Below are 13,102 nucleotides of genomic sequence, written 5' to 3'. Positions count from 1 at the left end.
TTTGCCTCAAAAAATGTTTTTCTTCAAACTCTACTTAAAAAATATGTTGTATTTGTATAGTCTGTTGGGCTAAAATAATACTGAGTGGATACCTTACAGTGTAGTCCTTGAGTCAGTTGGTATTGGCATCACCTGGGAGCTGGTCAGCAATGCAAAACCTCAGGCCCCACCCCAGAGTCTGCATTTTAACAAGATCCCCCAGGTGATTCAGGTGCACACTAAAGTTCGAGAAAAATTTCTTCAAATTTTTTTACTTACCGTTCCTTTTTGTGAACAGATATATGTATTTAAAATTATTTTATTTTTAGGGTCAAATGATAAAAAAGCATTTTAGTTTTCAAACTGCCAGATAAAATTGATTAAGACTTTCATATAGTTTTTATAACAACTTGATTGGGCAATATGAATTAATGTAAGGTTTCCAAACTGAAATTAACTTACAGGCTTTAATGGTAAACACAACCAGAAAGTTCAAGCAATTTAATAGAAATTTATGTGCTTCCCCAGACACTAGAATATGGTAGTTTATACACATCCAATTCTTTATATACAATTCTCAAAAGCAACAAACTTTTCAGGAGGCTGGCTGGTTTGCTCAGTTGGTTAGAGCACAGCCTTATAATACCAAGGTCATGGGTTTGGATTCTGCCAAAAAAAGTCCCTAAGCAGTTTTCATGAAACTTGGTGGCAAAATTGGATTTGAACTGGCATTAAGCTATTAATTTAATGGCTTTTAGCTCTCACTGTGACCATTACTCCTCTGCTACAGAAATGTTAATATATGAATTTGGGGTTCTGCCACAAACTTCTTTGGAGGTGGTATATGGTATATGCCCCTATGGGTTTCAGATAAGTGATATCTCTAGTTTTTTATACAGGGTCCTGTAAGATGAGTATAGCAGAAAGAGCAAGAGAAGAGACCAGCAAGGGAAATTAAATCTGAATAAACTTTCATAATACTGGCTAAATAAAAACTTAATACGATGCCTTAGAAGCAGTAATTGTGCAGTATATAAACAAAAGACAAAGAGGCATAATAAACTGCTTAAACAAGGTCTTAGGCTGGGGGGTAAATCTGAGGAAAGCTTAGTAAATAAATTTGTAAATAGCAAGGGGCATCTTTCTGAAATCTTCCCTTGAGAAAACAAAATTTAATATAATACTAAATAGAGGTATTTCCACAGATGGAGACTCATCCAAAATAATGTAAATGGCCTCTTTAACCTTCAGATATCAAGTCATAAAAAACAAATCCATAAAAAATTCAGCCCATATTTTCAAGTTTTCTAGTATGCACCACACAATTACAACATGATGCCATTTATTTACAAGACTCTAAAAGCATGAGTCTCCAAGATCAAATATATACATTTTAATATTTGAAGTATTTACATAATGAAACCATATCATGGTTCAATGTTAAGAACAGTGTTTTCAAATGTCCTCTCAAAATGTAAAAAATCTAATAACTCAAACTCACAGTTATGCTTTTCTAACAGGCCACTGTTTAGCTTTCTTTTAAATAAATATTCAGACATGGGAACAACTAAACCTAATTTGTGTTAAGAACTATTTAAAACTTGTTACACTTTCAGGTCATTTTGCTCCCTGAAGTTCTGATCTACAATAAAGAAAGTTCTAGATATGTCTCTAAGCACATCGCCAGTATATTTCTGAACTTTGATGAGCAGAGGCAAAAACCAGGTGTGTGTGTGTGTGTGTGTGTGTGTGTGCGTATACACATACAAGATATAAACCAACCCTCTACAGAATAAAAATGCAAACAAAAATTAGTGGTAGGTAAATGCCTTGAATGATTTACTTTGTCCTTAGAAATGAGATGAAAAACTGTACATTGCCAAGCTAAATTTCTATTGTGTTGTCAAACTCTCCTGTCTATAAACTTGCCAAATTTTATCTTGTTTTTAAAAGGATGTTTTTCCACTTATGCTTTTGGAATAAAGACTTTCTTAAAAAAAAATAAAAAAATAAAAAACAAAGGAGTACACCAAAATTAAACTAAGGACCAATTAGTGCAAAAATGCATTAAATAAAGCTCTCCAGAACTTTATCTGCCTCATTTCTGAGCAATAAAATTAGGGACAAAAATCACTATGATCCACCCTCCTTTAAAAGAAACTGAAAAAAAAATTAAATAAATAAAAAATAAAATAAAAAGAGAAGCTGAAGCAGCCAGCTAACAGGGAAACCCCATCCTGATACCAAACTGTTGTTCACCACAGGAGAATACCATGCTCTGGGAAACTAATATCCTAATTATACCAGACACTGGGTTGGCACAATATCACTTTTCCTTTACGATTCTATTCTTCAATTAGGAAATATATAAGGGAGCCAAAGCAATTGGAGGAAAAGATTTTTACACATACATTCACACACAAACACATTCATACAGAGATACAGTAGGAATAGATTGTCTGCTACTTTTTGCACTCTAAGTTTAAATTTCACACCTTCACGAGGGCTTACCATTTCTGATCATAGGGGGAGGGAGTGGCAATAGATATGACTGGTATTCTTTCAATTGAAATCATTCATGTTGGTTCCTATACAGTACAGTTCAATATTAAGTGCAATTCTGCATAAGAATTGGGGAGTCATTTTAATATTTACAAGGAATAAATCAGCAGAACAAGATTATATCAGATAGGCTGTGTACAGTAGCTGCGTCTTATAAAACATACCAGTAATCTGTACCTGGTGAGTGTAAAGAGAACCAAGGATTCAGATGACTTTACAACCAAGGGAGTACACAGAGCATCAACAAATTAGAGGACAAAAAAAATTCACATTTTCTACATTAAAAAAAAAAATTACAGATCTCACAAATGTCTTTGAAGACAAAAAAAAAAAAAAAATCAAAGTCCTCTAAAAGGTGAGAAAGAAGAAATCTGAAATAGAACTCTAAATGTAAAAAGAGTTTTACTTCACAAGACCAATTTTCTTGGCTTCTGTTTCATATATCAATAATCTCCACATTTTGACTATAAAAACTTCTGCTTCTTCATCAAGTACCTAGGAAAGAAAACAGTAGCACGTGTAAGATAAGCAATCATTAGAATCTCCCAACAATAGAGAATAATGTAAAAAGGTTTTATCTTCTGACAAGCATTTACTTTCAATACAATGACATGAAGGAAATCTGTCTAGTGCGAGAAATGAATTAAAGTTCATGTAAATTACCAATAAAAAGAAATTAATCCAGCAAAATTCCATAGTTTACAAAACACTAACACAACAGTACTTTTTTAATCCAACTTTTATTCTAACTTTTACTTTTAACTATACAGATTTTAGCAAGTGTTTATTATGTATGTGACACTGAACTAAACATTAAACGAGAACATAGGTAAAAGCATTTAATACAGTGTCTGGGCTACAGTAAACAGAGTAAGTGAACACGATCATCAACACAGGGGACACAGATTACTGAACATGAATAAGTCAAATTATCTTTCTCTTTTTTTTTTTTTTTTTGGTCTTTTTCGTGACCGGCACTCAGCCAGTGAGTGCACCGGCCATTACTATATAGGATCCGAACCCGCGGCGGAAGAGTCGCCGCGCTCCCAAGCGCTGCACTCTCCCGAGTGCGCCACAGGCTCGGCCCATTCAAATTATCTTTCTATCTGTACTTATGAGTTAAGTGCCTTGTGTCCCCCCTACTACTCCTGCCCTCATCCCACACACAATATTTGGCCCTCTACACCAGGGCTGCCGCAAGGAGAAATTTCTGTCAATTTCTCAATGATGGCAACTAACTAAAGAAGTTTTAATCCAAATTCTATGAGCCAGATTTGACCATAGTTTGAGAACTATGCTATAACAGTAATTCATACGGAAGTCACACTTCAGAAATAATATATAGGCACAAAATGCAACCAAAGTTCAAATTGAAAACGAAGAAAGGTATAGTTTGCAAAAGTCAGATTTTTAATGAGTAAAATACTACTTGAGCTAAAAATTCAATCTTCTCATTTAAGAAACATTTAGAAGGCCCATGAGCTTTTGCCAGAACAGACGCAATTAGCTCAATTGGTTTCCTCCCACTCTGATCAATGAACCACAAAATTATAAAAAATAGGACTAATAATTTAAATACCAAAGAATTTCAACAGGCAAAAATGGATTAACACTTACACTATAAGATCCGTGCACCATGCACAAATCCCACAGACTGGGACGGCTCACTTCACAAAGACCATGAGACTGAGACCGATGCAATCAAGCAAGAGGGACTTTATTCCAGCATGCTGGGGTCACCTTGTCCCCTGGACAGAAGCGACCCCCAGTTTACAACACAAGCATCTTTTATACAGTTTTTCTGAACAGATCTTTGTGACAAGATGAGTTGTTGGTTATCTGTGGTGCCTTTAGATTTATGGGTAGACTTTAGCAGGCTGGTACCCTGACAGATTTGTGGCGCCTCTAGATTTACAGGTGGGCTTTAAAGCAGGCTGGTACCCCGATAAGGAACAGCACATTTCTCAATCGTTTATCTTTCCTGGGGTCTGGCCAGGTGGCCTTTTGATAAGGAACTAGTTAGTTCCTGGAACCGGGTGGGGGACATTCCCTTCCTTGGAATGTTTAGTGTGCTCGGGCCTGACCTTTGTATGGCCCCTTAGAAGCTGCTTTACTTAGGCATTTGTTACAAAACTGCATACATTAAAGTTATATTTTTCTACAATTCCCTTACAATTTCCTACAATTTTCTACATTTCCTACAACACATGAAATCTTCACTGCCTGTGACTGCAACTCAACCAAAAACCAGACCACTGATTTAAAAAAAAAAAAAAATTCCTTCACTCTGTCCTAACTATGACATCCTCTCTTCTACCCAAAGGATTTAAACATTTAAGAGCCTATAAGCTCAGGAAAGTTCAGAAACCACTCCCAGGGAATAATATCTATTCATGTTTCTCCTTTCCTTTCAGACTAATGTATTGTGGAAGCAACAAACTTTCCACAAACTTTTTATCAGTTCTAAGTAACAGCTGCATCAGGCTGGCCAAGCAGTAGAAAACCTTTGTTGTCTGCCTTTCACATCACATAGTGCCTGGGCACTAAACATCGCGACCTAACAACTCTTTCTTTTGGCTAGAAACCCCACTATGCTCCTCTCTGATGTCTTTGGCTGTGGTTCAAAATGCAATTTCTACCAATCATCTATCACCTCCTATGATGCTTGATACTGCTTCTTCCTCTCTGACTCATCTTCCCATTGATGCCTTCTCACTCTGGCCTTTGGACACCTACTCCGTTTTACAATAGCCATCCTCAACTTCTTTAGTTTTTTCATCCCCTTACCTTAATGCAGAGCCTGGTCTGTCCCCAAGAGCCCCTGACACTCCTGGAGCCGTCTCAAGAAGTTCCTCACAATGTCTTAGCCTCCACAGAGAGACTGTTGGATCTTCACTGTTTCTAATCTTGTTTTAAAAAGCACCTCCATGGAAGTTCCTGAGATCTCACTATACCACCTTTTTCATCCCAAAAGCAGCTGTCCAGCAAATACCTAGTCCTTTCCCCATGTTAAATGAGTGCTTTGGCACTTGGTTCTGTTATTTCTCTCCAATTCCTGTCCCAACACCCAGGAATTTCCCATGGCCATACCTTGTGCCTTGCCATCATCTGGACTGATTCTCAGCTTATTTTTTCATTTGTTTGTTCTGGTTTTTTTGCAGCTGGTTGGTATGGGGATCCAAACCCTTGACTTTGGTGTTATAAAGCCATGCTCTAACCAGCTGAGCTAACCAGCCAGCCCCACAGCTTTTATATATATATATATATATATATTTTTTTTTTTTTTTTTTTGTCTTTTTTGTGACCGGTAAGGGGATTGCAACCCTTGGCTTGGTGTCACTAGCACCGCACTCAGCCAGTGAATGCACCAGCCATCCCTATATAGGATCCGAACCCGCGGCGGGAGCACTGCTGTGCTCCCAGCACCTCAACCTCCCGAGTGAGCCACGGGGTTGGCCCACACAGCTTATATTCTTAACTTTACATTCCACTCTCCAACCATAACCTCTCTTTCTAGTTGTTACCTTCCAACACACCTCCCACAACTTCACGGGAACCAACACTCGTTAATTCATTCAAACCACCAGCTCTATTCAGGTATTATTTTCTTCTCTTCCTAACTTGGAGCTCATATTTCACTGAATCACTCTCTCACCTTTACCACCAATTCTCTTCTCCCTTCCTTTCCTTAAAAAATCACAAAGTTTAATAAATGCAAACACTGACTCTAATCCCAAATGAAATGCAATTGAGGATTTGATGTTTAACCACTGTGACCCAATAGACACCTGTCCAGACAACAAAATAGTTACACAAACTTCATGTCTCCATTTAGATGGTAATTTCCTGTGATGCTTTCTCTAACTGCCCTTAACACCACCAGATGCTCTATCTCCTCTGCCCCATTATCCTTTTCACAAGGAATACCTGATTACAAGCACATTATGGTTTCAACATCTGTATACCTGTCTCTCTGATAGTTCTTTAAGGGCAGACATTCTACACTTTATGCTTTTAGCACACTGCTCTAATAATCATCTAATAAATGTTCTCTAAATGTCTGAATGAATCTAGGATTTATATTTATAAACAAAATATCGAAGGCTGAATGAAGCAGGAGGTGGGAGTGTGGGACAGAACCAGAAAAAGAAAGAAACTCAACGTTTTAAGTGATGGGTGAAACTATCTTGCTGTGGGTGCTTTTAACCTTTTTAAGTGTATATTCAAATTTTAATTCACACCTATACGAGTCTAGAACCAACACGAGTCTAGAACCAACACAGGAAGAAAATGGATCTAATTTAGGAGTTACTTTGTTCACAGATACTAATTAAAATATTAATAGTAGTGAATTTCTAACTTACCATGGCAACATCATCTAAAATGCTCTGTGGTGAACTATGAGCCATAACCTAAAAGAAACATAATTGTTATGTTAAGAATAAACATAAAAGTAGAAATACAGTCAAGAAATTTTAACGTACAAACCCTCAAAACTGGTATGAGAATTTCTTGTGGCTGAGGAACCTTCCTATAAACTTTTTAATTCTCAGAATCTCACTCTCTTCAATGAAAGTTGGACACCAAAACCTGGGATCTTAATCTCTATAGTGTCTGTCTTCTAACTGTAAGCCAAACCTTACTTACATAAGTTTTAACTCTGCAATAACTAAAAGTGGAGACAGCAGCTTAAATTTGCTCTTCATATATATATATATATATATATATATATATATATATATATATATATATATATATATATATATATTTTTTTTTTTTTTTTTTTTTTTTTTTTTTTTTTTGGGCAGCTTAGCACTACAGGGATCAAACCCTGGACCCTGGTGTTATGAGCATCATGCTGTAACCAATGGAGCTAACCGGCCAGCCGCTCTTCATAATATTAAGAAAGCACTACTGGTGGAAAAGTAGCAGTTATACCTTTACAGGCATATGGTGCTCCTACTACAGTAACTATCTTATTAATAGTAAGAGTATGCTTTCAGGAGACAATGGAAAGATATATCTTCGTGGTTAACAGCAAATGTTTTAGAGGCAAGACTCTGTTACTTATGTATAATCACTGCCAAGACAATCTCTCACTAAACCTCAATTTCTTAATGTATAAAATGGGACTTAACATTTTGTTACATTGTGGGGAGGTTTAAAGAAGCATGCACAGTCAATAAACATCGACTATTATCATGATATGGAAGGAGCCATTCTGCTCGTCTTCCACAACATGGGTGTTAATGAGACAAGCTATCAGCTATCCCCACAAAACCTCCTCAACTGTATTTCAACAGCATTCTTCTAACCAAGACAAGAGGGTGGCATGCCATTCTCAGGGTCAGGAAGAGAGATCATAATTGGCAGCAGCCAGCAATTCTGTCCTTCCTGACCCTCTTAAATGAAAGAATGCAGCACGCAGAGTCTGAAGTAGAGGTGGGAAGGTTCATTAAAGCAGCCATGATTTGCTTAGTTGAAACTAAATTATCATAGACTCAGCTCTGAAAGACTTTTGCTTTAGAAAGTGTCTAACATTTTAAAATATAAAATAAACATTGGGAGTGGAGGGCATAAAAGACTAACCTTAGAACAAACAAAATCAACTAATGTAGCTTCTTCTTCACCTATGTATTCTATGATTTTCTTATTAATCCATGGTCTAATTCGTCGTTCCATCAGTATCTGCAAAACAAAGCAAGCTTACTGAATTAAAGAATTAAGGCTTTTTATTATACTTACTAAAAAGCCTAAAACCTCACCATTTTTAAGACTGTATTTGCATGTTTGTTCATAAGTTGAACTAAGGTAGGTATTTTATCAAGACACAATTATTTGCTTCTAATCTATGAAGACATCAAGTACCAACAAGAATTTTTCCAATAACATAAAGTCCTTGGCCATGGCATTTACATGGTGTCAAGATGATCATCCCAACTTATGTGTCATTAACAGAATCAAATGAGTTGATATGCCATATTAGAAACTACTCCCAATAATACGACGATTTGCTACTCACAGAATCCACAATAGACCAATCCAGGGGATAAGCAAAGAGCTCAGGTTTGGCTGTAGGGATTTTCTCGATGAGGCTCTTAATGTGTTTGCGCTTTTCTTCAGTGTTTACAGTGCCTTTGGCAGCATTTTTATCATCTTCACCATAATCCAAGGGAACTAGTTTCCTTTTTCGGGGTACATCATCACTATCTTCATCCTCAAATTTGTTAAAGACACTATCTACAGGTAGTTTCTTTCTCTTCACAGAATTAGGTTGACCAGGACTATTGGAAGCACCTACAGTAAAAACATTGTTAACGTGATGACTTAATTTTCAAATGTTACATCACACAACCCACCATCCCTCAAAAGCAGTGAAAAATATACTTCCGCAAATCTCAGAGAAAGATCCCAACTGTAAAAAATAACTCACTACTCACAAGTGCTAGAAAATTTAACTTTTCACTTCTTCTCAGAACTCGAAGCAGCTGCAGATATAGGAGCACTAGTAGAACTATGAAAACAATTGTGAGCTAGAAGGGCATTTTTGAATAATTTTCTATCTACCTACCAAGCAGCACAAAATTATTTTTTTCCTTAAATCAAAATACAGGTAATTGCAGGGGAGAAAAAAAGGAACGAAATGCTAACATACCCAATTTAAGACTCAGTCCTATCTTTGGCCTATGCTCCTCAGGTTGTTGTTGATCTGGAGAGTTTTCGTGAGGAATAATAATGCCACATGGAGACTCATCCCCAGGAGTGTTGGGTGTTGCATTACCACTGGCAGAGGAAACAGATGGGGCAGAGCTGATGGGCCTCAGAGTGGGTTTGAGACAGGGCTTTTGCTCTGGCTCTTCTTCTTCTTCCACAGGCTCTTCTCGTTTTTCTTCTTTTTCTTGCTTTTCTTCCTCCTCCTCCTCTGATTCTGGCTCTTGCTTTATTTGTGGTTGTCTGCGCCTCTCAGCCTCTTGTTCCATCTAAAACCAAAAAAAATAATCTGATTAACTTGGAAGACACTACAACTATACTCAAGTTGCTTTTTGTTTTACATTATCTTTTATAAAATACCTTTTTTCTTTTTCATTAGGAATAACTGAATGCTAAATTCAGAAAGAAACAGTATATTTTTGTGTTTTTATTAAAGAAATTATAACCAAAAGTTTTATTTTAGAACAATATACATAATACATAAAAGGTAACTCAAATTCTCAGCTCTGTTATATACAATCATTTGTTCTTTCTAGGTAATGGCTGAAGGTAGTAGTCACTTTTGCATTCATAAACAATAGGGAAAGGAAGAAATAAGGAAAAGAAGGGACCTTTGGCATCAAAGGCCTATATTAAAATGAACATTCCCCCTTAAATGATGAAAGATGTTTTTAAAAAATCATCACAAGAGCATTATAAAAAATTGTGTGAATGGAATACTGAGTTTTCTAAGCATGAAACAAAAACCAGAAAAACAAAGATAGAAATACAGATCTTAAACTACATAAAAATCCAAAATGTGTGCATGACATAACATACCATTTAACTACCAACTCATAAAGGAAGTACGACCATTAAACAATCCATAAAGCATTCAAACCTGCTCGTAGTCAGAGAATCAAAAAAATAAAAACATCCCCCAACCAAAATGCTACAATGCAAAAATATTAAAAAGACTGACAGTATGCCATGATGGTGAAGGTACGGTCATGCACTTAGGAAACTTTGTATGTGTGAGGGTTGTATACGTATACTTGTGTGATGACATTTTAAAAATCACCCCAGCATTCATAGTGATAACTGAATTATAAATCATATGCTATTTAACTGCTTCATTATTGTTTTTGTTGCCTGAATTTTGTTTTGAAAGAAAAAAGGGACATCTAACAAGACATGGTTTCTTTATCCAAAAGCATGTAACAGGTTAAAAAAAGTTGATATGAAAAAGATGTATTAGGTCTATGAGATAATAACCATTTAAAACTTTTCTACATGACACATTTTATTCTTAAACACAAGAACAGTGTATGACATGACACAGTCTTCCTGTTTTATATGAGAACTGTTCATGAAAACATCTTTATTTTAAAAACAAAATATTTAGGGTAGCAGTAAAAGAATAAACTTATAAAAAGATGACATGATAATCTTAAAACACCATCATTATGGATGTTACAGTATCTCACCCTCTGCAACTCTGCATCCGGATCTGGGTGCCCTTCTGCTAGAAGACGTTGCCTGATTTCCTCAAGCTCTTCCTTTTCTCTCTTCCTATCTCGTTCATCTGCTTCCATCTCCTTTTCTCTATCACGCAACCTTTTCTGAAGAGCACTTCCCCTGCAAAAGTAAATCATAACAGGCCTCATTTAATATTCAGATCATTGGCTATTACATGTGATGTTTCCAACAGCACCTTTTTTCGATACTAAAAGCTGTGTGCAAGGAGACTGAAGACTTAACGTTCTTTATCTACAGAACACCCAAGACACTCCACATGTTCATATGTAATAAGCACTGTCTTGTCATTTATCACCGTGCTTCTTTCATTCTTAGTCATTCTAAATAAGTGTCTATAACAAGTAAAAAGGAAGCTTTTAGGGGGAAAAAGATGGCTCTCATTTTCTGCCCACTCCACAGGGAATCCCCAACACATAATTTGCGTTTTCTTAGACACCAATCAGTGAAAAAGTAATACAAGTAGCATTAATACCACTAAGAATAAGTTCTATATCTACTCAAATTCTTTCCCTTGTAGAAAAATTCCAGAAGTAGTGCACAACAGAAAACAGAGATTCTTTCTATCTTGCAGTTCATTATGTCTCAGAATGCTGAAGTCATGCACTGCCATTTTGAGTCTAGTCTTTGATAATTTTGTTTTTGTAGCATTTTGTACAATCAAATCCTTAGCCTTCTTTCAGTAAGGTGTTAATATTTTCATTATTTTGACTAAAACCGTATTAAATTTAATTATATATTAAATGTTTTCATTACGCCTGCATATCAGACACACTACAGATAAAATGATATATCAACAACACTGTCCATATTCTCAGGGAACTTATAGTTTAGATGGGAGGTAGCAGAACAAGACAAACAATTTTACCATAATGTTATAAACGCTACAATAAGAATTTAGAAATGCCATGGGATTCAGATCCCCATACTGGCCAGCTGTCCCCCCTTCCCCCACCAAAAAAAGAATGCTGTGGAACAAAAAGATGACGGAAGGCAGGTCTCACAACTCTCACTGCACAGTAATATATCAATTTGAAAATGCGGTGGGGGAGATTTGGACTGCTATGTGTCATTCTTGAAATCCTGAAAACAAAAATTTCTAAACAACCCTAGATAGTTATAAAAATTAGTTATAATTTGCTATAAAAATTGAACCTATATAAAACACAAGAAAAAAACAGTTCTCCCGCAAAAGATGCATAGAATTGTTGATCCTTTTCTAACAGCTCTTTTTTGCCCAGAAAGCAGCATATGAGCAATGAAAGTGATTGCAAGATAGTGTGAAGATTTCTTGTTTTATTCCACTTAGTGAACCTGCACTCTCAGACAGACAAGGAAAATACAGTTAATAAAAAGCTGGAAGTGAATTCATAACGCAATACCTGTAGTATTTGGGATCATCTCTGTCATCATCATAGTCTTCTAAGAATTCTTTTAGTCTTTTAGCTTCTTTTGCCTTTGAGGAAATGAAGGACAAAGTGTGAAAAATTAACATACAAGTCATTCAGATCACCACCTCCCCCTTGCGTGGGAATAGATTTTCTCTTATCCATACCACTTAAATTTTATAGTTCTCATATACTTCACATATTAACTGTAAATCACATTAGACATTTACTATCTTTTACCTGTAAAACAAGTCAGCTTTAGAACTTATCTGTGAAATGAAAACCACATATATATAGCATGCTGCAATAAATATCCTCTCTGATATAATCCTCAAAGTACAATAATTATTGTTTCTTAAAACCTGAGCACACCAGGAAAATAAAAAGTTTTTGTTATTAAACTTATTAATTGGACAAAAATACTTTAAATTTCATTTTGTAGGTAGATGATGCTACAAGAAGTAGTTCTTATGAAAAGCAGGATTAAAAATTTGATCACATTCACGCATCAATCTAAAAGGCAATACCTATCTAACCTATAGTAAGCAAACTATAAAAGTACATAAATTTCTAACTCCTATTTTTGGAATTCCAAAGGCAACAACTATTATATATAAAAATTATATCCAACAATTTTATAAATGTTTTATCTACATATATATCTATATATATCTAATTATTATATCAAACCATGATTATATCAACACCTATCTTATCCACACATAACATTTTACACATTTTATCTAGTTCAAATGCTACCTTTCTGTAAAGGCTGCCCCAACCTAACCATCTACCCATGAACAATCCCCTCCCCACAGGCAGAATTAGTGTTCTTTCTCTGTACTCCCAAAATACTGTGAACACACCTATAACACACCTTAAATACACACACCCCCTTTACAATGTTATCTTATCTGACTACATTGCTCACTTGTTTCAAAATTGGG

The 13,102-nt window shown here is 35.8% G+C and overlaps 1 protein-coding gene across 1 annotated transcript in view; it reads right to left on the bottom strand.

Annotated features, from left to right (window-relative positions):
- Positions 1-401: 401 nt before the first annotated feature.
- The window catches only part of RBM25 (RNA binding motif protein 25), a 49,520-nt gene continuing 36,819 nt past the window's right edge, over positions 402-13,102 (bottom strand). The window contains exons 13-19 of the mRNA XM_063091229.1: positions 12,150-12,223; positions 10,719-10,869; positions 9,197-9,521; positions 8,564-8,838; positions 8,131-8,229; positions 6,906-6,953; positions 402-3,036 (exon numbers count right to left, since the gene is read on the bottom strand). Coding sequence (XP_062947299.1) covers positions 2,944-3,036; positions 6,906-6,953; positions 8,131-8,229; positions 8,564-8,838; positions 9,197-9,521; positions 10,719-10,869; positions 12,150-12,223 — 1,065 coding nt within the window. The 3' untranslated portion in view covers positions 402-2,943. The remainder of the gene's footprint in view (positions 3,037-6,905; positions 6,954-8,130; positions 8,230-8,563; positions 8,839-9,196; positions 9,522-10,718; positions 10,870-12,149; positions 12,224-13,102) is intronic.

The sequence above is a fragment of the Cynocephalus volans genome, chromosome 3, assembly GCF_027409185.1.
Source record: "Cynocephalus volans isolate mCynVol1 chromosome 3, mCynVol1.pri, whole genome shotgun sequence".
NCBI classification, from domain to species: domain Eukaryota; kingdom Metazoa; phylum Chordata; class Mammalia; order Dermoptera; family Cynocephalidae; genus Cynocephalus; species Cynocephalus volans.
This window is presented reverse-complemented; position numbering and strand designations above follow the sequence as displayed.